The sequence below is a fragment of the Phlebotomus papatasi genome, chromosome 1, assembly GCF_024763615.1.
Source record: "Phlebotomus papatasi isolate M1 chromosome 1, Ppap_2.1, whole genome shotgun sequence".
NCBI classification, from domain to species: domain Eukaryota; kingdom Metazoa; phylum Arthropoda; class Insecta; order Diptera; family Psychodidae; genus Phlebotomus; species Phlebotomus papatasi.
The window spans coordinates 20404071-20430995 of NC_077222.1; the positions used below are offsets into that span (position 1 = coordinate 20404071).

At 32.7% G+C, this 26925-nt stretch overlaps 1 protein-coding gene across 2 annotated transcripts in view; it reads right to left on the bottom strand.

Moving 5' to 3' along the window:
• Positions 1 to 1487: 1487 nt before the first annotated feature.
• The window catches only part of LOC129798156 (equilibrative nucleoside transporter 1), a 42692-nt gene continuing 17254 nt past the window's right edge, over positions 1488 to 26925 (bottom strand). The window contains exons 3-10 of one of the 2 annotated variants that reach the window (XM_055841158.1): positions 25118 to 25228; positions 24833 to 24963; positions 21934 to 22073; positions 17973 to 18118; positions 17660 to 17892; positions 17286 to 17588; positions 8267 to 8442; positions 1488 to 8187 (exon numbers count right to left, since the gene is read on the bottom strand). In XM_055841158.1, the coding sequence (XP_055697133.1) occupies positions 8034 to 8187; positions 8267 to 8442; positions 17286 to 17588; positions 17660 to 17892; positions 17973 to 18118; positions 21934 to 22073; positions 24833 to 24963; positions 25118 to 25228 (1394 nt within the window). In that variant the 3' untranslated portion in view covers positions 1488 to 8033. The remainder of the gene's footprint in view (positions 8188 to 8266; positions 8443 to 17285; positions 17589 to 17659; positions 17893 to 17972; positions 18119 to 21933; positions 22074 to 24832; positions 24964 to 25117; positions 25229 to 26925) is intronic. The other variant, XM_055841157.1, reaches the window with a different exon arrangement.

A 26925-nucleotide genomic window follows, 5' to 3' on the forward strand; every position in this document is an offset into this window, starting at 1 on the left:
ATAACAAAAACACACCTTCACTTACACTTGCAGTTTATCAATTAACCCAGGAGATTCCCAATCGATCAAAATGATCATAAAAAGATTCCTTCTTAATTTTTCTTCATTTATTTCTTCTTCTCTTCATCATGATCTCCAGTAATAAATTATGCGCCTTTTTAGTGGACTTTCTTCATCATATTTTTCTCAAAAATATTTTTTGAAAAAAAAATTGTATCATTAAAAATCAATTGTAGTCTCTTATGGTAATAAAAACCAATAAGTATTCCAAAGAGAGATCATCTATCATCTAAAAATGAAATTAAAAACATTCAACTAATTCTACACGTTAACTTATTGATTTCCCGCCAATTAATCTCCTAATGGGCCACGCACAATTGCTTTTATTTTGAAAAAATGCATTTGAAAGTTACTGTGAGAGCGAGATGGCTATTGATTGTGATGGCAACCGGAATCGCACAGTGGGGTCACGGGTTTGAATCCCACTCAAATCACATTTTTTTTTTCTATTTTTTCCGAAATATTCGGAAATATTTTTTTCAGTTTACGAGGAAGTCAATAGAATTGATACTTTTTTACTAAAAAAAAACATGACAGAAAAAACAAGTTTTCCTCAAAGTCTTCAGGAAAATCTCACCAATCGATAAGACCACCGGTAGTGCAGTGCGCAAACGAATGGACTCGCACTGTAAAATCACGGGTTTGAATCCCACTCGAGGCACATTTTTTCTATTTTTTCCGAAATATTCGAAATACACTTTTTTCAGTTTAATAGGAAATCAATAGAATTGATACTTTTTTTTATAAAACAAAAACATGACAGAAAAAAACACGTTTTCCTCAAAGTCTTCAGGTAAATCTGACTAATCGATAAGACCACCGGTAGTGCAGTGCGCAAACGAATGGACTCGCACTGCAAAATCACGGGTTTGAATCCCACTCGAGTCACATTTTTTCTATTTTTTTTTTCGAAATATTCGGAATACACTTTTTTCAGTTTAAGCGGAAATCAATAGAATTGATACTTTTTATAAAAAAAAAACATGACAGAAAAACATGTTTTCCTCAAAGTCTTCAGGAAAATCTCACTAATCGATAAGACCACCGGTAGTGCAGTGCGCAAACGAATGGACTCGCACTGTAAAATCACAGGTTTGAATCCCACTCGAGTCACATTTTTTCTCTTTTTTTTTGTAGAAATGTTCGGAATACACCTTTTTCAGTTTAAGAGGAAATCAATTGAATTGATAATTTTTTTATAAAAAAAAACATGACAGAAAAAACACGTTTTCCTCAAAGTCTTCAGGAAAATCTCACTAATCGATAAGACCATCGGTAGTGCAGTGCGCAAACGAATGGACTCGCACTGTAAAATCACGGGTTTGAATCCCACTCAAATCACATTTTTTCAATTTTTTTTTTCGAAATATTCGGAATACACTTTTTTCAGTTTAAGCGGAAATCAATAGAATTGATACTTTTTTATAAAAAAAAACATGACAGAAAAAACATGTTTTCCTCAAAGTCTTCAGGAAAATCTCACTAATCGATAAGACCACCGGTAGTGCAGTGCGCAAACGAATGGACTCGCACTGTAAAATCACGGGTTTGAATCCCACTCGAGTCACATTTTTTCTCTTTTTTTCACTTTTAATTTAATTTATTTTAATAAAAGTCAATATTGTAGTACCGAAAAATTTCTCCATCCGCTTTCCTCAGGCTTTGATTGCCTTGAGTTAGTGTAAAAAAAACAAAACACTAAATAATGATGCGAAATGGTTTGATCGTGCATCACTGATGATAACCTCCGCTCATCTTAATCGCTGCCCAAGCATCATTTATAGTGAGTTAACGAGATCTTATTTATCATAAATTATTATTCAATTTATCATAAATTGTTCTTCACGTGGTTATTTATGCCGGTTCAAATCTCGGTAGTTGCCAATAAGTTTTTTTTTACATTTTCATTAAAGGGGCACTCAATGGATAAAGTGGTAGAGCACTTGCTCTATGATGCAAGTGTCCCGAGTTCGAATCCTCATTAGGTCATCGGAAATTTTTCTGCCGTTAAAGGTGTTCGAATTGCAGTGAGCTTCACTGCACTTGATTTTAAGCGGCATGGACTTAATAATCCCGTATAAAAAAAATAATAATAAGGTATGTTCCGAACTCCCCTTGGGGAAAGGCCTAGTTTGGCCTAGGTCCTCTATCGAATGTTGTGTCAGCATTATTATTATTATTATAGTAATACTTTTATTAAAGCCGCAATGTTGTAACGTTAGAAATATTTTCCTTTTAGTCCTTATTACCCATTTTAGCTTATATTTGGCACACTTACGTATACATGGTGACAATTCAATTTTCAATAAAAATTGAACATTGACGTAGAAAGCGAAAAACATGAAAATAGACACAATATTGTTCGGAAAGCTCAAAGACAAAACGATTATAGATAGTAATTTTAGGTATTCCAGAGATTATTAGAACGAATCAAATTATCATAGTCAAGAACTTTATATTATGAACACTAGTTTCTTCCCAAAGGTTAACCCCATGTAGATATTTTAATTGCTATTATAAATATCTCTAGAAGCGGTGCCGATTCCTCGTAAGATCGTTCCTAGTGGTCGATAACGACTTAGGATTAGTGAATATTATGCAGATCATGTCGGATCGCAGTAAGGATAAGACGTGTTAGGAGAAACGCTAAAGGTTCTAGTCAACCAAAGCTCTTATTCTAACTAAATATTCTAGAAGGAAATTTCGCATATACGCAAAAGTATTCGAATACCAAATTACTAATAAATTGGCGGACTGCAAAATATAAGGCAGTATGTGCACTTTTTGGGCTTGTATCAGACAGTGAATTTTATCTCAGCCGAAGTATATCTCTTAATGGTAAAACTCGTTTTGCACCAACCTAATTTGTTTTAGATAATTTATTGAAAGCAATATTTGCGTAAAAAATTCTCTTGACTATCTTCAAAGAAAAAAAAATCTTTAAAAAAAACGGATTTTATCGGTCTTGAACCCTAGTCCTTTCAGTCTAAAAACAAGCACTTTTCGTTTTCTCGTACAAACCCATAGGAAACACAGTTTAAGCCAAATAAAATATCCTTAAAATTACTCATATTTCATGGCTTATTCAGGTGGAAATTTCGTTACGATACGCCAATATCCCTTATTATTTCTTTATGTTTTTTAAATTAAAAGTTGAAAGTCTTAAAACCGCAAAATTCTTTACCGATTTTGACGAGATTTCCTGAGTTTTGCAGAGTATTGGACTTTCTAATTAAAACATTATACATTTCATCCTGATAAATCAATCAATTTTAGAATGTTTCAAGAATTCTGCAAAATTTTCTTTGCTATTGCATTGGATAAATGTGCTCTATCTCTTTCTCTCATTAACTGTGCATTTAACTGAATGAGATCGATTCCTGTGCCATACATTTTTTTAAAAATATTTTTTGCAATCATAAAGCAAGTTTTCAAATTTTCTTTTCACTCTCTCTAAACCCTAAATTTCATGTTTGAAAAACAAAAGCAATTGTGCGATGGGCTTAATTTAATTTTTAACATTTTTCCTCTCTACTGCATTTTATTTTATCTACGAAAAATCGCCAAAAAATGTTGTAAGCAACTTTCAATGTTCCAAAAAATGCCTCCTTTGCCGAACATCTCAAATCTCCATCTCATTAAGCATAGAAAAATTTTGATGTGAGTATAAAATTAACCGCCTCATCATCTGCCCATTTCTCATCCAATTACTAGTACAAATATTATTGTTATACAATTATTGTCGTTATACGAATTTTATGCAATCTTTCCATTCTCTGCACATCTTTTTTTTTCTTTTCATTCTATTCTATGTCAAATGCCATTTTGAAAATTTTTATTTTTAAAAATCGGTAGAAAAAGTTCAATTCTCAGCAGTACAAAGGGAGAGGTATTCATTGATATTCCCGGAATTACACTTTGGAATAATATGTTGAGGTTTTTAAAATCTACTTTTTCTGGTATCAAAAAAAAATAAGAAAGGTAAAAACTTGTAAGAAGCTTTGAGATGTGTGAAAAATCTTTTACTATTTTTAATATTAGTTTTTTTTGTACGTGTTATTCATTTCAAATTGAAATGACACGCTTGAATAACAAGGTAATATTTTTGCTTTTTTTATTCATAAGAAGAAATTTACTTTTTCTCTGATATTATTGAAAGCAGTTTGAAGAAGTCTTCAGTTTATTCACAGTTACAGTGGCTGACAGAAATGTAGAAACAATTGCTATTGTTTTGTAACCTTGTTTCGGAACGGAAAAAAAATTTCCGCCACATTTCCCTTTTTGAAATTTATTTGTTTTATAATATTATCAATTAAATTGTAAAACTTCACTTATGACAAGAAGTTATATGACCATTTAAGAATTTTCCACAAAGTAAAACCTGAAAAAAATAACTGCAATATTTAAGCCACGCCCCTATAAGAAAACGATATTTAGTCAATAATTGAATACTGTAAAAATATAATTTTCAGAGTAATTGCATTGCAAACTAATGTTAAATCAATTAAGCAACAGAATAAAGAGGTATAAATTTTCCAGTTCGCTTTCACAAAAAAAAACAGAAACAAAGGATATTAAATTCCGAGATTAGATTATTCCCATTTAAGGTTCCCAAAATTCCTGATTTTTTTTTTAATAGCATCGGGAACTAGGAATCCTGGAATTCTGATTGTTTTAGAATCCCAGTTTTCGAGTTGTTTAGGATATTTAAAATCCCACAACTATTAAAGTCCCAGGATTTTCAGAGGATTCTGGAAATTTTCAAGTTTCGGGGTTTTCTGAATTCCGAGATGTTCAGGATCCTAGAATATTCAGTATCCCAGAATTTTTGGGGTCCTGGGATATTCGAGATCCCAGCATTTTCAGGATTTCGGAATTTTCAGGGTTCTAAAAATATCTGAGTTTCGGGATTTTAAGAATTCCGAGATGTTCAGGATCCTGGGATATTTGGTATCCTAGAATTTTCGGGGTCCTGGAATATTCAAGATCCCAGAATTTTTAGGGCCTCGGAATTTTCAGGGTTCTAGGAATTTCTGAGTTTCGGGATTTTGTGAATGCCGAGTTGTTCAGGATCCTGAATTATTCGATATCCCAGGATTTTCGGGATCTTCTGATATTCGAGATCCCAGCATTTTCAGGATTTCGGAATTTTTAGGGCTCTAGGAATTTCTGAGTTTCGGGATTTTAAGAGATGTTCAGGATCCTGGGATATTTGGTATCCTAGAATTTTCGGGGTCCTGGAATATTCAAGATCCAAGAATTTTTAGGGCCTCGGAATTTTCAGGGTTCTAGGAATTTCTGAGTTTCGGGATTTTGTGAATGCCGAGTTGTTCAGGATCCTGAATTATTCGATATCCCAGGATTTTCGGGATCTTCTGATATTCGAGATCCCAGCATTTTCAGGATTTCGGAATTTTTAGGGCTCTAGGAATTTCTGAGTTTCGGGATTTTAAGAATTCCGAGATGTTCGGGATCCTGGGATATTCGGTATCCCAGGATTTTTGGGATCCTGGGATATTCCAGATGCCAGAATTTTTAGGGCCTCGGAATTTTCAGGGCTCTAAGAATATCTGAGTCTCAAGATTTTGTAAATGCCAAGATGTTCAGGATCCTGAATTATTCGGCATCCCAGTATTTTCGGGATCTTCTGATATTCTAGATCCCAGAATTTTTAGGGTCTCGAAATTTTCAGGGCTCTGTTAATTTCCTAGTTTCAGTATTTTTGGAATTCTGGTATTTTTAAGGTCCGGAGATATTACGGATCCCGGGATTTCAGGATCTAATTTTATTCAAAGCAAATTTAAAAAAAAAATACACAATTGATCCCATCTATTATAAGTTTTGTTGAATGTTTTTCTTTTTTCGGACAAAATTTTGATTTTTTATTAAGCAAAGATTCCTACTTCCATTCTATTTTCATATTTCCGCAGACTGATTGCCATTTTTCACAATATCTTTTTTTTCTAACAAGGAACTCTTCGACTTTTCAATTAGAAAAAAAGAACTGAAACCTTAGACTGGTCTGGACTTAGAAAAGTCCTCAAAAGTAAAAGCCCAGCGTTTAAGCCTGTATTTGAGCATTGCAATTCATTTTTACGAACAAAGTTTCAGATATTTTTGAAATTTATGCCTCAATGAATTTCTTTGTAAGAATTTTGAAAATATACGTCACTTCAAGAAGGAAATGGCGGAGGCTTGACTTAAAGCGCTCTACTGCAAGATCCTTTGATTCAGTCATCTTGTCCTGGGTCTGCCCAGGGGTCCACGTTCTTCCACAATGACTTGCATAGCTTTTCATGGGAATCTTTCGCGTGGTTGGGTTGGAGTACTCATGAGTATGTTCGATGCATCGAACGCGTCCCATATGGCAGATAGGGAAATGCTGAAATTGGTTCTAAAGCTGGCTAGTTTTTTTTTTTTTTTTTTTTTAGAAAGATCTACAGGTACGTATCGACATTCTTGCGACTACAAGTCTTTAGTGTAAACTGAACCACGACCCCAATACCCGTATCTCCCAGGCCTTTCACATAAAAAGAGGCTCGAATGACAGATGGATTGTACCGGAAACGACCCATGCGAGATGGAATGATGTGACGGAAGAGGGCTCTTAAATATTAGATTTAAAGATAAAAGGATTTACGCATCTTTCTTTCCTATATTTCTTTAATAAAGGTTTCGAAGGCTTGTTTCTTGCTTCCTCATTGTCTTTAAGACAATAAAGGAGATAAACAAGATTGATACAGCTTTTCTAAGGCTCAACAAATGTGTTGAAGAAGTGGATCGTTTTTTGTGGGCGTGGGCATTCTTTTAATAATGAATTGATCGTATCTTCACTGAGACAAAAAAGAGGGTGCAATTAACTTTTTCTCCTCATAACTTTAACACTTTTTAGGTGTAAAAATATATCAACATTTTTTAATGTTAATTTTACAGCAGGAAATAGACGGAGACACTGAACCTTTCTTGATTTTCACAATTTTCTTCTACAGAAAAGAATAATCTTGCTTAAAAGGCATATGTCCTTACAATTTCTCTAGAAGAACGGCCTCAAATTGAAATTATTTTAATATTGAGACCTTAAACAAAAATTTTAGAAAAAGAGCACTACTTTTTATAGAACTCCTAATTCTGCACTAGAAGCTATAAAAAATATTTTTTAAGCATTCGCTCGCAAGAAAAAATGTAGCATTTGTCTCTAAATTTTTGCCTGCCACTGTACCTGCTCTATTATTTATATTAATATAATTAAAGACTGTTTTATTATTTTATGTACAAAATGTTGATAAATATGATTGTATAGTTTGCATAATAGACTCCATATTGTAGTATTTATGTAGCAACTATTGTTTATTAAATATTGGTCAAATTATTTATCTTATCAACTTTATCTTTTGAGTTATTACTATGTGAAAATTGTACTGATTTTCGAGCCTTTGTTTTTGCATTATGTTTATAAAAAAAAGAAATAAAAGATAAAAGGTAAATAAAAGAATAAAACAAAAATTTAATTCACAAATTAAAAAATAACATGATTAAAAACTTTTAAAGACGAATATTCTAAAATATTTAAAAATAAAACCAAAATAAAATGATTTTTTATAAAATTTGCGCGGTTTTATACAATATACATTTTATCTATCTAAAATTCTGTATTAGATATCTTTTTTTCTTGAGTTTGTAGTGAGAAAAATCTGTTTAAAAAACTTTCATCAACTTTGCCTATAGCAAATGACCTCTTTAGTATTTAAATTAATAATAACCTTTTAGTTAAAGGTTACTCAACAATTTCTTTTTTTTTTTCAATTTCCTGCTTTAATTCTTGAATAATTTATGTTTAAAAGTCTATTTGAGATTGTAGCGCAAATGGGATAATTCCTGGCATTAATTTTGCTTAAATATGATTTTTGTTCTCTTATAAAAAATGATGAAGATAAAATTTTCATGTTCAACTTACAGTAATTTAGCCTGGAAAATTACCATGTGATTCTCTCAACCAGTATAGGAAATACCATTGAAAAGAGAATCCCCGAGAAAATTCCTGTTATCAGCATTGCAGCGGCAAACATACCAGCTGTTACCGCATATCTTGGCTCAACGTATTTTGATGTGTACATCATCGCCAGGGAACTTAAATATTACCAGCACAAAAATATGATTAATATTATTAAAAGGAAATTGAGGTCAAGACATTTGAGATTTCTTTTACCTCAAGTATCCAGAACTGAAAGACATTACAATGGCAATAGCCCAATAAGCCCAGTCATTTGTAATGTAAACAGGCAAGATTCGCTCAATACCAAGAGGCTTATAGTTGCAGAAGAGGAACAGAGGCAGGAAGGCAGCTCGCAAAATCACTGGGAACCACAGATACTTGGGACTTGGCTGAAAATTTTATGTTATCAGTATGCTTCAATTCCTTAAAGGATATTTCTAATTCGATTTTAAGATAATAAGAAAAACCCAAGAAGTAGCTATAAAACCGATAAGAAATGCGCAAAAAAACCGATAACTTACTCATTCAGAGTTCAGTATTTCAGTCCGTAAACAGACAAATTTCTTTGATATAACAGATACAACAATTGCATATTGGTTGATTACATTTGTTCTTATGAATCTACTAAAATTGATATTTCCTCGTTATCTCTTGAAAAACTCAAAAAAATCAAATAATAAAGCAATAAAAGTAAGCAGCCTTGATGAAACTTGAGTTTTTCTCACTTTTTTCTAGATCATGTTTTATTGGTTTGGTCACTTGATTTTTTTAATTCACTTCAGTTTTCTCAAAGCACAATTGATTTCTGATAAACCATTTTATTAACTATTGAAATTTTATTTAAACAAGCAGAACATTTTGGAGGTATACCCTATCTCGGGAATTCACAAATTCTTGGTCAAAGTTCAATAAAATGAATTTAAAATGAATTTGTATACTTGATAACTGCCCGAGGTGAGAAGTCGAAAGACAGCTCCCCTGACCGAGAAGCACAACTTGCTTCCCTAGACGATCTCTCTGCTCGACGAGGTTTAACGAGAAAGCCAGAGGCCACCTTTCCGAACTACGAAATCAGAGAGATAACGAGTTTTGCACCTTGATTCCAACAAATTCGCCCGTAATTCTTGTTGCAGTTCTAATGCAGAATTTCGAAATAAATATCAAAATGATAAGTCAATTCTCTTTGTGGAAGAACTTGTCATTAGGTTTATTTTAACTCTGTAAAAGGGGTGTCAAAGCGTCCCAGGCTTTGCGAAATGCTCGAACTTGAGATTTGGTTTTCAAACGATTTGAACCGATTCATCACTCAAAAGATTCCCAGTATTGTTTTAAAAGTAAAAGAAATTGATTTTCAGATAAAAATTAGTTATCAGCTATGAATCGGTTCATTATACCGATTCAAACCCGATTGGAACCGGTTCAATTTTGTCGGAAATTCCAAGACCTTTCCAACAAGCACAAACACGATACCATTCTGTTGAAAAATGCGCTCTCTAGTGTCTTTTAAACTTTTGACCTTGAAAAATCGTTATTAGAAATGATTCAACCTCTGATAAAAAACGCTCGTAAAAGTTTTGTAAAATCTCGTTGCCCCATATAGAAAAGTAACGAGATGTTTGGCTACCCCTGTCGCCATAGGGATTTTTGTAAAATCTTTTCATTTTCAACAAGATATCTTGTTGATACAGGATATTGCACATTTTTTACTAATAATATACAAAATCTTGTAAAAGTTTTGTCAGTATTCTTTTTTTTATTCACCAAAAATCACGATTTCGTAGTCGGAAATGGTCTCTAAAGTCCTATTTAACCATTTCCTGCAGACAGCATACCCGCGTATAATTGCTAACAAAAAGCATGAAAATCGTGATTATTATATCCACGAAATTGATAAACAATTTCACAGAAAATATTCCAAGATCATTTTGAGAGAAAGGGATAAAAATGAAAGAGAAAACGATATATTTTGCAACGCCATCTATTGAAAAATTCCCATGAAAACCAGATTTTGTGTAAACTTTTACAAGAATTTTGTTAATTAATTTTGGTGGGTTCGGTTTTAACAAGAAATCTTGTTGAAAATGAAAAGATTTTACGAGAATCCCTATGGCGACAGGGGTAGCCAAACATCTTGTTACTATTCCATATAAATTGACTTTTTTTACAAATTTTTTACGAGATTATTTACGAGATATTTTTTTCAGAGACGGTATTTTCGTCTAAGGACGAAATGTCCGCCTGGATAATCCCTTAAAAAAATCGCACGACGCGTTTTTGAGCAATCCGAAAAAATATGGTTTTGGAGGGGAAGGGGAGGTGTGGGGGGAAAATGAGAGGTATGTTAACGATCCTTGGGTCGACTTATGTGGGGGCCCCTTAGGTCCTAAGTTGCTATCTCTAACCGTTTGGCCTCTAGAGCTCAGTCGGGCTCAGGGCGACTGTCAGACAGACAGACGGACAAACAGCGTGGCGCGAAAAAACTCGAAACTTCAGATTTCCAAAATTCTACCGAAATACGACCCTTTGGAGTGCAAGAAGTCGAAATATACATATAACTCAAAATCGAGGGATTATATATTCTGCTCTCCTAAAGAGATTCCAAAGTGCCCGTAAATTTTCTCATTTCCATCCATCTTGCAATCCATGGAGTACGAGGCCACTGTACTGTGAAACACCTCAAGAATACACAGATGGATTAACTTCCGGCAATTTCTGGAGGAAAATCACAGGAAATGTTCCTTCAAAGGCTGGGTTGGATTCCACCAGGAACGACATCTCCAGAAAACACTATTCCCTTGCATATTTAGAAGATTTTCTTCAGAAATTCACTAAATACTATCCCAAGGAACTTCACCAAACGCTTTTCTCACTTTTTCCAGTAGTGAAACAACAAATTTTCGTGAAAAACAGTCAGAAGAGCAAGAGAGTTGGAAATGATGGCAATCTGTCAAAAATTTTTTGATGGAAAATAAAAAAAAACCCAGTGTGGAGGCATTTTTTTCAAAAATTCCTTCAAAAATGTGAATTTTCCTTTAAAAAATTTTTGAAATAATTCTTGATGAAATCAGCTCCAATGTGAAGACACCTTTAGATGTTAGTGCTTAAAAGTATACTTTCGCATCATTTACCGTTCACCGGTTCTCAACCGATTAAAACCGATTTGTAAATCACCCAAAAGATCCCTTACTTACTTACTTTTAAAAATAAACTTAAAAGTATCAAAATCGATTTTTGGACAAAAATTACTTATCGGTTCAAAACCGATTTATTACCGGTTTACAACTGATTTGAACGGATTTATAAATCACTTAAAACATTTCCCAAAATAGATAGATAGATAGATTGTATAGGGAGCATGGTACGATCTGTGGGCTGCAGACACCTAGGCTCTATTTGAGCCCCTTATGTCTACCCAACAAACCTTACTCCAATTCTTTTAAAACGTGGCTGAACTGCAGAATATCCTGAGCTGTCGCTCTTTTGATATCCTCCAGTGTCAGCACTTCTTTCTTAAAGATCTGAATTCTCTGGCTTGAAATGCCTTGTCAATTTTTTCGTCCAAATGTTTATTCCAAATAAGCTTCTTGTCAAGGATCAAGCCTAAATATTTGACTTCATCCTTAAGATCATTGCCCAAAATAACTTAGGATTAAAATTATTGAATTTCGAATAAAACTTAGTTATCGGTACTGAACCGGTTCATTACCGGTTCTAAACCGATTGAAATCGGTTCAGTTTTATCGGAGATTCCAAGACCTTTCCAACGCGCCCAAACATGACCCCATTCGCCAGATAAATGCGCTCTCTAGAGTAGAGCCCTGCGAACGGCTGCGCGCATGTAATGCGCGCAGCGCGCAAGCTGATTTTTCACGCCGCAGCAGCACAATTTTTTTGTGCGCGCAGAATGCGCGCAGCAGCGAAAGTTTTCATGCGCGCAGCATTTAACTTTTATCATTATTTATATTTTTTACATTCTTTTTTCTTGAGGAAAAAGTCTCTCATTTGGAATCACTTTTGTTATTTTCATATTATATTCAGAGTTATACGTGAAATTACAAATATATTACTATAATTCAAATTTGAGTAATGCTATGACTAAAATTGGACGCAAATAGTGGAAAGTGATCATACTATGGAATGAAGTCTTAGATTTGCAATCCTTTCATGATTTACACACAAATCAAAGCTATTTTCTACTACAGCAAAAAATGTCTTGCTTATTAGGTTCATAAACCTACCACAAGCAATTCTTGGAAAACCTTAGATTTTCCTCAGGAGGATAATAAAAATTCCGTGACGATTTTTATAACATAATGGTTGGGTGAGGTCCCAAACTTATTCATACCACAATTTAAGTGAATTGAAACGGTACTCAAGAAACAACTGGTTTGCGGAATCTTCGTTTTTTTCCTTTTTCTTTTTACGCTTTTGTATTTCCCAGTTTCTCTTTTAAATCTTTGTCTTGGGTAATTTTTGTTTTTTGGAAATCTTGTCTTTCATATATTTTAAACAAGCATATTTTATTAAATTAAATAATGAAATCACATTGTTTTTTTTTAAGATTTTAGTTTTGTACTTCAGGGCAACGGGAAATTTACTGTTTTGGGAAATTATCAGTATCATCTATCGGGGTAAAAGGAAATTTTCTGTGTTTTGGGAAGTTTTTAGTTACGTCCTTTGGGGCAAAGGGAAATTTTCTGTGTTCTGGGATTTTTTTTAGTTTCGTCCTTTGGGGTAAAGGGAAATTCTTTGTGTTTTGCGAAGTTTTTAATTTCGTCCTTTGGGGCAAAGGGAAATTTTCTGAGAAAGTGGAAATTTTTGGAAAGTTATAAAATATACTTGTGCAAAATGTATGACAAACAAAATTTCCGATAATTGTGGAAAATATATGAAAAACAAGATTTCCAAAGACAAAGTTTCCAAAAAAAAGCAAAGATTACCAAAGACAAAGATTCCAAAGACAAACTGCGAAAAACAAAAATGTAAAAAACAAAATAGAAAAAAACAAAGATTCCGCAAACCGACTTCTTCTTTGCAAATTGTATTGTGGAAAACACGGACGATATTTTATACATGAATAACGCAAAATCTCGTTTAATAATTCTTGAACTGTACGTTAGTTATTATCATTATTAATGAGGAAAAATGGATGAGAAATGCATAAAAGTGTCTGAAAATCTTTAAAGTCGATTATCTCGGAAACTATGAGAGATAGAGGCCTCAAACTTTGCATTCGTTTAGAACCTTGTTTAGGCTTGAGATATTCCAAATTTCAATTGAAAATGGGGTAATTGAATGAGAAACGATCAAAAATGTCTGAAAAGCTTTGAAGTTGATTATCGCGGAAACGAGATCAGGAATCTTTGTTTTTTTCTATTTTGTTTTTTACACATCAGAGTTTGTCTTTGAAATCTTTGCATTCGGTATATTTTGTTTTTTTTTGGAAACTTTGTCTTTGGAAATCTTGTCTTTCATACATTTTATTTTGTACAAGTATCGGAAATTTTGTCTGTCATACATTTTGCACAAGTATATTTTATAACTTCCCAAAAATTTCTTTTTTCTCAGAATACTTACCTTTGCCCCAACGGACGATACTGATAACTTCCCAAAACGCATTTCCCTTTGCCGCAAAGAACAAAACTAAAAACTTCCCAAAACAGAAAATTTCACTTTGCCCCAAAGGACGAAAAAAAACTTCAAAAATCGTTGTAATTTAATTATTTTATTCAATAAAATATAGTAGTGTAAAATGTATGAAAGACAATATTTCCAAAGACAAAGTTTCCAAAAAACAAAGATTACCGAAAACTGATTCCAAAGACAAATTCTAAAAAAAAAACAAAATGGAATAAAAAAAAACAAAGATTCCGCAAACTCTTGGAAACTATCAGAGATAGAGGCGTCATGCTTTACACCCTATTAAAGTCTTCTTTAGGCTCAAGATGTGCGAAATTTCACTTGAAAATTAAGAAAATTACTGCTCATTTTTAATTTTTTACTGACAACTTTTTATTTTTTATTGTCCATTTTTTATTTTTTCTGCCCACATTTTATTTTTTACTGCTCATTTTGAATTTTTGCTGAACAATATTTTTACTATTTTCAATTTTTTGTTGACCACTTCTTGTTTTTTATTGAACTTTTCACTGACCATTTTATTTTCTCAGAGAATTCAGAAAGTTTTTCGTTCAACAAATTCACGTATTTCCTAAATTTTACTTCATATCTACAAAATTAATAAAAATAAAATCCTTAAAATAGACGAACTTTATGTATGAAAATAGCAACAATTTTTTAAATGAATTTTATACATAGTTTAGAGAATATAATTGAAAATCAATACATTATCGTTGTGATAATTATTATAGCCTGTTTCTTAACAATTCCTCTTGTATTACAAAATAATAGCAGTACGACCATTAATGTGTAAGGTTCCCGTCTTAAATATTTATTGTTTTTCCTCAGTATTTGTGAGATATTTTAATTTTATAGATTGATGATTTTGGTATATATTTTTGTGGATGTTTTTGGTTTTTAAAGGATTTTCAACACAGGATACTGGTCAAAATAGGCCTAAAGACCTAAAATCTTGGTAAGGGGGGAAACAAAAAAAAAACAAAAACAAAATAATAGGTGAGATTGTTAAGAATCTCACCTAATATAATCATTGTAATATATTTTGAAAAAAGTTGATTAATATAGTCATTACCACAATATAAAGAAAATTTTCTTAGATTCGTTTATATTTATTAAACAACTTATTAAAAAATCACACTTTAATAAAATTTATTGAGAGAATGACGTTTTTGAGAAGTACTTTAGACCTTGAAAAATACAATCAAGGAATGTGTCAAGATATTGGCATGTTATACACGAAATAACGGAGTAATAATTTTAATAGGCCTATTTTGCATCGTACCACATTGCTACAAGTTTTAAGACTTGAATAATTTGCAGTAGTTTTCGAAAAAATAAAAAATAAAAAAGATTTTAGTTTACACCGTTTCTTCATAGTGATTCTTTTCCAAACGTACGACATTTTTGGAACAGGAATTTTTCTCAAACTTACGATTTTTTTTTTTGGAACAGGGGGAGTATGAAATTAACATCGCTGTATTATTATAAAAGAAAGGGATACCATGAAATGAATAGTAATAACTACAGGGTAATGTCAGATAGAAATCCAGCTTATGCCGAGAGACGACTCAGTGGGAAACTGGTGGGAATGTAGTCTAATCAATATTTTGATTATAATTACGTTAAGTTGTCTCTCGGCTTAACCCGTAGGAATGTCCAGCACATAAGACAGAACGATGAATATTTTATTAAATTTTGGTAAGTAAGTATAAAATTTTAACCGTAAAAAACAAATAAAAAATAACGCCAATTTTAATCTTTAGAAGAAATTAAATCATTATGAGAATTTTAGTATAAAGAATATAACTGAATTTTATTGTTTCAACAATTACCTTATATTGTAATTGATTAAAATGAGACTCATTTTTAAAACATTCAAGTTTAGTACGACTTCAATAGAGTCAACATATTTGTGTTTTATATAGCTGCTTAAGTTATTAATTGTTGTAATTACTATTTCACTAGTAATAAATTGTCTCTAATTCTTACCAAACAAAAGTACTTTAAAAGTTTTATATTAAACCTGGAATTTTATATATTTCTTCATGGTGTTTAAAATTTTGATCAAACTTTTTTTTATTGAATGAAATGTAAAGACCTGGGCTAATATTTTTGACTTAAGTATGAAACAAAAATCAAAATTCAAAAGTTTTTTATATTATTTATTATATTGTTAATATGTCACATCTATTGTGTGAAGAATGTCTAACATGCAAAGAAATTACATACGTTTTTCAGTGAACCGGGAACTAGAGTTTCATTGCCTGGTATTATCTTTTCAATCTCTAGAAAACAATATTTTCATTAAAAAACAGCTTGCGTGTAAAAAAAAATATTGCGCGCAAAAAAAATCTTGCGCGCAAAAACTGAATTTTGCGCGCAAAAGTTGAAAAATTTTTTTGCGCGCTTACGCGCGCAAATTGCCTTCCCCCTCTCCGCGCACGCAGCAAGAACTTTCCGTGCGCAGGGCTCTACTCTAGAGCCTTTTTGGCCTTTGACCTTGAAAAACCGTTATTAGTAATGATTCAGCGGGAGTTTCACACATGATCAATTTGCCGCCTGGGTGATCTCTAAAATATATCCAAAAATGAAAAAAAACCGCACTACGCATTTTCCAACAATGGGTCGACTTATAGAGAGGGCCTCCCTTAGATCCCAAGTCACTATCTCTAACCGTTTGGCCTCTAGAGCTGGCGATAGCCAGACGGACAGACGGACAAACCGTGACGACATTTCTCAGAAATCGTCTGAAACGTGAAGATTTGCTGAGAAAAATGGTCTCCTAGGTATGAATTCTGAGATGCGTGAGTTTTTCACGTGAGAAACTCACGGCTTTTAGATTGTTTTCTGTAAGCGTTTCGTGAAGCTTTCACAAAGTGTCACGTGAAACACTTACAGCATCTAAGAATTCACATGAAAGCTTTTATGAAAGCTTGACAAAATGTTTACTGAAGGTGATTTTAGAGCTGTGAATTTCTCACGTGAAAAACTCAACATCTCTCTCCGTGGAGTTCGAGCAGTAAAAACAATCAATTTAATTGATTCTCCAGGTCCCAGTAATGGATTTCATTGTTCTTTCAGTACACAGGAAAAATATTTTGTAAAATTGTTCGTAAATATTTGTGAATTCCCACTGGGGACTTATAAATGTTCATGAATCATATAATCCACCAACAAGTTTGTAAAAGTTTGTACTTTTCCACAAACTTTGTTCGTAATAATGATCACTTGACGAGCATTTTTTTTATATTTTTTCAAACATTTGTTTGTAATTATTCGTAAACACATAAAATATGTTCGTAAAATTTTGTTAATTGTTCGTAAAGTTTTGTCAAACAAACAAAAATGTGGAAGAACGAAAAATGCTCAAAAAAATCAAACTTTTCTTTGATCAAAACTACAATTTGAAATCAAGTGATTAAGAACGAATAAAAGTGAATATTACAGAACTTTTGCATAAACTCCCTTAATCAATTTTTTTGTGACATTCCTGCAAATCAAATGAACGAGTTCATGAGACGTCATTTTACGAATCCCATCTGAATGAGTAAAAAAAAGGCCTTGGAGTTATCAAAAAAAAAGCAAAACTCACCCAATTAATCCATGAGGTTATCAGACTTCCCAGCATGGCGCAGAGATTGAATGTGAGAAAGCATGTTACGCTCACAAAGTATTTGTTGGGAATGATAAAATCATCTCCGACCATCTTGATGTCCGAATGGACAGCCGGAAAGACAGCCAGTGTAACGAAAAAGACGAAAAAGACATTGAAGAGCTGCGGAAAGCATTGTCGGAAGATTCTAAAATACGGTGGCCTGGCATTGACATCAACCCCAGAAGACTTGCTCTTCTCAACTTCCTTTTCTTTAATCATCTCATGGTATCTGTAGAATTTCTGCAAGAAATTCACATTTGTATCATCAAATTTCACGCTGGTAAAATTTCTCTCTGTCCCGGGTGACTTACATTCAGTGGCAGTGCAAAATACGTGTCGAAACATATCAAAAGGATAAACATTGCAGCAATGAAGTAGTAAATGGCTGCTGTTCGAACTGATGATGCAAAATTTTCACTCAATATTGATATAATAGCGGTAAATGTACCACTGATATTTGATCCAAGAACAACAGCTCCAGTGTATTTAATGGGAAGTTTAGCAGCAATACCATAAATGGTATTTTGATAGACACCACCAGCCACTGCAGAATAAATTTAATTTTAATCAAATGGAGAAACTTTAGGAAAGGAAAACACTTTTCTTTTTTTTTGGAACACTAACTATTGAGAATAACAACAGACACCATTGTAATCCAGAAGAAGGCACCAGGCCATGCTGAAGAGTCTATCATGGCAAGAGCAACAGTAAGAACAAAAATGATCACCTCAATGAAGAGACTCCAAACAATTCGACTTGTTAAGTTACCCCTAAAAAAAGTATCAATAAAAATTTTATATCATTTCTCTGTTGAATTATTTTGCTTGAGATTGTCAATCAACATCAGAGAAAAACATCATTTGGAAATTGATAGTGTTTTTAATAGCTAAAACTGATGATAACACAATTTAGTTTAAGGCAACATTTCAATCAAACTGAAAGCAAATATTATCAAATAATTTACAGAAGTTAGCAAAGCAGCGTTGTCTAATATTTAACTGTAATTAAACCGTTTTGAATCAACAAATACCATTTTTCTTATGATTCTGTCTCTTACTTAATGTTTCATGGAAAAGATCAATACATTAGTGCCATTGATTCATATAGTTTTACGATAAATAGATCCTATCAGATTTTTTATTGAATTTTTCCTATCTAGGGATTGATTTTATACCATTTTGGTGTTGATTTCAACCCATTTGACAATTGATTCTAACGCATTTTGTAGTTATCTTAACCCCGTTTTTCGTTTCACTTTGTCACAATTCAGTATTGATTCAAAACCATTTCGAATTGGATTTTACCTCATTTTAAGATCAATTCTATTATCTTTATTGTAGTGTGCTAAAAAACACCCACAGCTTAAGCCAAAAAACGGTTTAACGTAATTATAATCAAAATAATAAAATACATTCCCACCAATTTCCTACTAAACCGTCTCTCGGTTTCAGCCGTAAGTATGTCTAGGGCATAATTTAGTTAACCCAATTTTGGTATTGACTTTACCCTTTTTCGTGACTGATTTAACCCCACTTCACTATAGATTCTATCCCATTCAACCAAAGAAATTCCGGACCAAAGGAAAACGGTCAAATCCGGTCCCGGAATCGCCACGAACGGGACCTATGTCAATGTATAGATATTGATGTAGGTAACAACTTTTGTTCTGGGACCATCTAAATTATGGAAGAAAAATTCTAGAGTATAAAAACTATTTCTTAGAAGGAAGAATGGTCAAAAGTATATATGGGCACCGGTTCATCTTTATCCAGAAATGAGAGTAGGTGCAGGATGATAAATGCCGGGAGTCCTTGTAAAAAAGCCTCTATCTTTCCGATATATCACTATTTTGACAACAAATTACACAAGACCTGCTAAAGCGATCTTGATGAAATTCGGTATAGGGTCAGTGTATTACTTAAACTTTTTATCCATGCATACCACTCCCTTCCTTCACCCTCCATTCTGATAGCCCCCATACAAAATGAGGCCATTTTATCTTACGACTCCTTTCTGAGAAGAGGTATTTTCAACAATCTTCACGAAGAACTTTGTGATCGAGCTTGATTGAATGAATAAAAATGAGTAAGTAATATGGTTAACAATCATTTTCCAGATTTTTTATATTTCATTTTTCGCCTCATTAAAATCTGTTGGTACGTGAAAGATAGAAACATATCCTCATATAAACTAATTGGCATTAGTGGCGATTTTTTTTGACATTGAAATCAGGGTTTTGAAGTTGCTTCTCGATTTATTGTCTACAGAAGTTGTACTAATATGTAATTCAGTGGATTAATAACAATTTGTGCGAAGGAATTCTTTCTATATTGGGAGATTGGGACTATCAGACAGGTGGGTGTTGGGGTGGTATGCTAGTTAAAGAGTCTTCCTTAAGCTTTCTTCCCATGTCGAATTTCAGCTTTTTACTTCCTTTCAGAAAGGAATTATAAAGTAAAATGCTCTCATTTTGTATGGGGGCTACCAAAAGGGATGATGGAAGAAGGTTTCGGTATGTATGGTTAAAAATTTTTCTTTAAGCCTTGTTCGCATGCCGTATTTCAGCATTGCACCTCTTCTCAGAAAGAAGTCGTAAGATAAAATGGCCTTATTTTGTATGGGGGCTACAAGAATAGAGGGTCGGGGGAGGGGGCGGTATGCATGGATAAAAAGTTTAAGTAATGCACTAACCCTATACCGAATTTCATAAAGATCGCTTTAGTCGTTCATTAGTAATTCTTTGTGAAAACAGCGATATTTCGGAAGAATAAACGCTTTTTTACAAGGACTCCCAGCGTTTATCGTCCTGGGTTCCGGCAATTTTTTAATCTTATATCAGTAAACCTACAAAATGCGCCTACTCTCGTTTGTGGCGATTCCGGGACCAGCGCCCATATAGTTTTGACGGTTTTGACCATTCTCCTTTTTACCCTATAATCTTTAGTGGCTCTAGCTCTTTTTCTAAGGAAAATATTTTAATGAAGTACACAAATTGTTCCACGCAATCCTTTCGTGAATTTAAAGGATATTTAAGAATTTATAAAGAAAACTGGAAAATCTTTGGGAAAATGAAAAGATAAGGAAATTGTTTGTTCTAGGATAATGAGACCTCCTTTACAGATTATTCTTATTCATATTTGACCTCTTTATTTTACTTGTTAACTTAAGTATAGTTCCCTTCAATCGTGTCATCAACATTCTTGTTGATTACACACGTGGTTATTTTTGCTGATTCAAATTTCGGTAGTTGCCAATATATTTTTTTAACATTTTCATTAAAGAAGCACTCAGTGGTTCAAGTGGTAGAACACTCGCTCTAATTATCCTTTTGACAAACTTTTCTTGTTAAAGTGAGATTTTTCTTAACATAGTTCAGCCTCTTGAAAAATTCAAAAACCTCTCCAACGAATCCAAACTTGTGTCAAATTGATTTATAAATAAGCCCTGCGGAGCAGTTTTACTTTTAACCTTGGAAAACTCGTGAAAAATAACGTTGAAACATTAAGAATTTAAATTTATAAATGCGGGACCCAAATAACTTAAATTAAATTAACTTTGGATGGATTGAGTAGGGCTCGAGATTTCACAATGCGTTATTTAATCAATAGTACCACTTATCAACGTTCAAATACAATATTCATATTGTCAGATGGATCCCTTAATTATGGGGGCATAATTAATATACCATACCAATATCATTCAAGAATACGCTTCCTAAAATTATGCTGAATTCTGGGATAGAAGTAACAGCGAAATGTTATAAGGGTGAAAACCTCCAATTCAAGAAAATTTTTCTATCTTCATTATCTTGAAAAATATCTAAAATTTGATATGTTCGATATGTCACATTTTTCTTAAATTTCCCATACTCCTAATATTTTTCTTAATTAACTACGGGTTAAACCCTAAAAAACCAGAAGTCTGTTTGAAAATTTTCTCTATTGGAAACTTTATTGTCGCGAGAATCATTCTGGTCCGAATTCTTAAATAAGTTTACTGTTGGAAAATCCGGTTTTAAGCATTCCTCAAAATCTTTTTTATCAGAACGCTTTGGGAAATTCCCTAAACTAAATGATAAAAAAAATTTCCTTCTATAAGATATTGACCTCATAACCATAAATAAGAAGTTTGGGTCACCTTTCTCTCAGATTTTTCAATTAAAATAATATATTCTTATTCTTGTTGTCAAGACCCCATTTTACAGCCTAAATTTTTGGGTTTTTGCCATTCTGAGAAAAAAAAAACCCAGTTGTGACATCAAAACCGCAATGATTATACATCAATTGAGAGCACTTTAGGCTATCCCCAACTTATGACTTGAAGAAAAAATCACAGTCAATGAAAATACTATACTTTATTTAATTGCCAAGCATTGTTACCTCAGAAATGTATTTAATATTGTTCATATCGCGTGTTGTGCAAACTCTGTGTTTTGAATGTAACCTATTAAGAATTTATGGGACAACATTTACTCTAGCAGCATCTTGTTTCATCAGCAAACAATACATTAGAACATTAGATAAATACAGGAAGATATATTGTCAACTTGAGAATGAAGTAAATAGATTAAATCTAAATAACTCACCCAACTCTGATGAAGATATTAATCCAGTTGAATAGTAAATTAGGAATTTGAGCTGCAAATCCCAAATATGCTAAGAAATTTGAAGCATAATCTGACTGAATTCCCGTATATTCTTCTGACATTTTATAAGACACAAAATACTGGAAAAAAGTTTAATTGAAAATTAATATAATTAGGTATTTTGTTGAAAATGCAACATGTTTGTGTTGCTGCTGTAACTTTAGATGAGCATAGTTTTTCTTTTAAATAATATCATACTTTGCAGGAACTGTTTAACTTCGTTGTTGTATCAGCAATTGTTGTAACTGCTTTAAGAAATACCCGTGGATTTTTTTTTTAAATTATCGAATTAAAATCCATTTTAATAGAATTTTCTTGCATGAAATCGCATCTAGGTAATCAATGAAGTAACTTGCAGTTACAAGAGATGGCATTCTTAGTTCAACTTCCAAAAGATTTTAGGCCACGCCTCTCTCAAAAAAAAAACGGACACATAAAATTTAAATTTCTGCAATGCGTTGTTTTACCACGCTCTTAGATAGCCAAGATATTAGTAAGAAAGGAATCAAATGAGAAAATATATTAGCTAGTATTTTAAGCATTTTAAAAGAGTATTTTTGAGGAATTATCCCCCAAAGAAAAGCATTTCAAATGAAGACTTTTCTCGGAAAATCCCAAAAATCCAATTTTAATCCAGTCTTAAAAATTTTAGTTTACATAGAAAAAAATCGTTAAATTGCTATTAAGGGTTTCTGAATTCCTTCTAAGGACTCACGAAACGCTCGTAAATTGTACAACTGACAAAATAAGTTAGTAAAAGTTTGTACTGTTTCACAAACTTTGTTCGTGGCAGCGAACATGACTTGTTGAGCGTTTTAGTTGTTTTACAAACGTTTTTTTGTACATTTTTGTTTGTCTGGCAAAAGTTTTATTAACAAATAACAAAATTTTACTAACATTTTTTGTGTTTACAAATATTTACGAACAAATGTTTGTAAAATTACTAGAAATGCTCATCAAGTGATCATGTTACGAACAATGTTTATGAAAAGGGGTGGCAAAGCGTCCCAGGCTTTGCGAAATGCTCGAACTCGTGACTTAGATGCTATACTTCAAAAGTACTTTCGCATCATTTACCGTTTACCGGTTCTCAACTGATTTGAACCGATACATAAATATCTCAAAAGATCCCCCAAAATAGTTTTAAAAGTAATAGGATTGATTTTCACATAAAAATTTTTTATCGGTTATAAACCGATTCATTACCGATTCAAAACCGATTAGAACCGGTTCAGTTTTATACGAAATTCCAAGACCTTTCCAGAGACCCCAAACACGAACCCATTTGCTTGATAAATGCCCTCTCTAGTGTCTTTTAAACCTTTAACCTTGAAAAACCGTTATTAGGAATGATTCAACGGTATTTTCGTCTATGGACGAAATGCTCGGCTGCGTAATCTCTAAAACATATCTAAAAATGAAAAAAATCGCACAACGCGTTTTCGAGCAATACCAAAAAAAACATAGTTTTAGAGAGGTAGGGGAGGGGTGGAGGGAAAATGAGGGGCATGTTAACGATCCTTGGGTCGACTTATGGGGGGGTTTCCCGAAGGTCCCAAGTCTCTATCTCTAACCGTTTGGCCTCTAGAGCTGGCGACAGCCGGCCGGACAGACGAACAAACAACGTGACGACATTTCTCAGAAATCGTCTGAAACGTGAAGATTTGTTGAGAAAAATGGTCTCCGGGGTGTGGAAATTTGGAGGGGAGGGGGTGAAAAAATTGAGGGATTATAATACTGCTCTCTCCGTAGAGTTCGAGCAGTAAAAAAGTAAAAACTTTTACGAACTTGTTGGTCGATTATATGATTTACGAACATTTTGTAAGTCCCAAGTAAGAATTCACAAACATTTACGAACAATTTTACGAAATATTTTTTATCTGTATTAAATATTAAATGAATAATAAAATCCTTTACCATGACCTTTTGGCAAGAAATCCACTTAAGAACTGCTTTTGAGAAAATTCTGTTATTTGTCGTATTTTTGCTCCGATAGGTAAAGATACAAAAACGTTCTTATGAATATTCGAGTGGTAACTAACGTTATGTAGAATTTTAAAGACTTAGGGAGATCACCTCCTTCCGGGTGCGTCAGTGGTGTTACTCTTTTCAGGGACATGAAAAACAAATTTGAATCAATCCCAGAGTGGGATAGAATCAATATTAAAGTGGGATAGAATTAATCCCAGATTGGGATAGAATCAATCCCAGAGTGGGATAGAATCAATCCCAGAGTGGGATAGAATCAATACCAAAATGGGATAGAATCAATACCAAAATAGAATAGAATCAATACCAGAATGGGATAGAATTAATACTGTTTCCTAATAAATAATGACTTTCAAAAATCAATGCTGCAATGGGATTAAATTAATCCCACGAATTCTAAAATTCAATCTCAAATTGAGATAGAAACAATACCATTTCCTCCTCAAAAAATTAATTTCATAAATTTAATACCAATATGTCCTAAAAGTAATCCCAATATTTCTTAACTTTGTTCTAGAAATTAAAATCAATCCCAATATGCACCTATTTTCAAGAAAATTTGGGATAATTTTGGTATTGAAATGGTGGGATTAAAATCAATACCATGGGTATTGCATCTGGATACTTGAAAAACTTTCTCTGTGCATTTAAATTTATGAAAGAAGCTTCTGTATTTTTGAAATGTTTTCTTATTGAACACAGTTAATTCAAAAAATTCAACTTTTGTTGGCTATTATAATCTTTGAAAGGGGGCGTGACCTATATATTTAATAGAGCCCAATATTATCTCCCTGCAAAATATGAGATTTGTAAAAAAAAAAAACATATGCTTATCGTAGTGCTAATTTACCGATTTGGCAGTGATAAACATATTCCAAGGCATTAAGGTACCAATACCATGAAGCACGAGTGTTAGAAATACTAAATAACATCTGTCTCTTGGTGGATTAATCTCCATTGTGGCTCGTTCCATTGTCATTCCTGTTTTTATAGAGTAAATAAATCAAATTGATTCTGTTTAGATTCTCGAGCGTCACCCATATATTTCATCATCATCAACACTTTTCTAAATTGATTTTACTATTCACTACGAGACAAACAATGAACATAAATCAAATTTTTCCCACATCCTCACCTTTAAAATTTAATTCATCGTTTGGCAAATTACTCTCCTCCCAGGCCGGTGTTAAACGGACTGGCTCATTATGCGTGATGAATGGTGTTCTCTCAACTTCCGAATTGCCATCTAAAAATATTTCACGCAAAGAAATAAAATAGACAAGTGATCAGAATACCAGTATCCCAAATGTTTCGCATTAAACACATGATCAACTATTTAATTTTCAAGACAAATAAATTTGATCAGAGTGAAATATGGGAAGAAAAAAATGGCTTTTTTTCTCTTCATAAAATCAACGCACTTGAGATGGAAGAAAACATAAAAGACGCAGACAGAGAGACATCAATAGAAAAAAAAAAGATGTTTACAAAATAATTAAACATTCTTCGACGATCTCTCGTGAAAGTGTTATTAATAGAATCCACTATAATGAATTTTTATGGCTGCTTTTTTTTACAGATTCCTCCTCCGCAGCATCACTTTCTTCAACCCTCTTCGAAAGTACACAAAATTAACAACTTTTCTTCTGTAAATTCTTCACTCTCATTTCGTCAACTTCCTCAAAATTTACCATCAATTTTTAATCACTCTCTTCTAAACAATTCACCGTTGACGAAAGTACAACTTTAACTTTTATCTTTGGATATGTTTTTCTCCACTCAACTCAAACATTCCTCTCGAAGAGGCGTCTAAAGAGTGAGAAAAAAAATTGTTAATAGTTCAACAGCGTTCATCTGAGAAATTTCCAAGGAAGAAAATCACGCCTCAACACTGTAAATATTATATATATATTGAGTCTTATAAAAAATTCATTTAAGAAATACTCGCTTCAGTAATTATTCATAGATATAATTGTATATAAGAAGCTAAAATTAGTCATACAGTATATTTCATGTTATAGATAAAATTACTATAGTCAAACAGAGATAACTCAATAATTAAAAGAAGAATCTCGCGATGCTCGAACTCATTCATATATACGACTTTGGGTTCTCATGATGCCATTGGTTTTGCATATGGATTGATATAAACCGATTTACAACTATTAATAAAAAAAAATCAACGCTTTATCAAATTAACGTAAATTTAATTACAGATTCTGAACTCAATTATAACCGATTGAAAACGATTCAAAATTATTGAGAAATCGGAAACCTTCCAAATCAAGACAAACTTGGCCAAAATCGGTAAATAAATAAACCCCGTAGAAGGGTTTTAACCCAGACCTTGAGAAATTCTTAATAACAAATTTATAAGGATCGTTGAAATACAAGGACGTAATATTACTTGTAGAACTCATTTATTTGTGAAATATCGATTTCTAAAATCCTGAATTTGAACTGTAACCCCTGTAACCTGTAACACCTTTCAGCCGTTTGGTCCTAAATTCACGTATAATATAATTAAGAACACGGAATTGCATTTTTTTATTACCAAATTTTGCCTTAGAAAGATTATATTTTTTTTTTCAATAAAATCCTCTTCTGGAAAAAACGTATTCTCCTAAGATTCCGGTCTAAAACCCGAAAGTAAAAAGTTAGAATTGATTAAAATACCAGAGAATCAAATTAAGAATGGATTTAAAATCCTGAAAAGCTAAAATCCCGAATGCGTCAAAAGCCTGAAGAAAATTCCAAATGGATCAAAATCCCGAATGGGTCGAAATTCCGAAGAGTTAAAATACCAAATAACTGAAACCCGAATATGAATAATGAAAATAAACTCCCGAATGAAATAAATCTCAAATGAGTCAAAATCCCGAAAAGACAATCCCCGAATGGATCAAAATCCCAAAGAAACAAAATCCCAAATGGATCAAAATC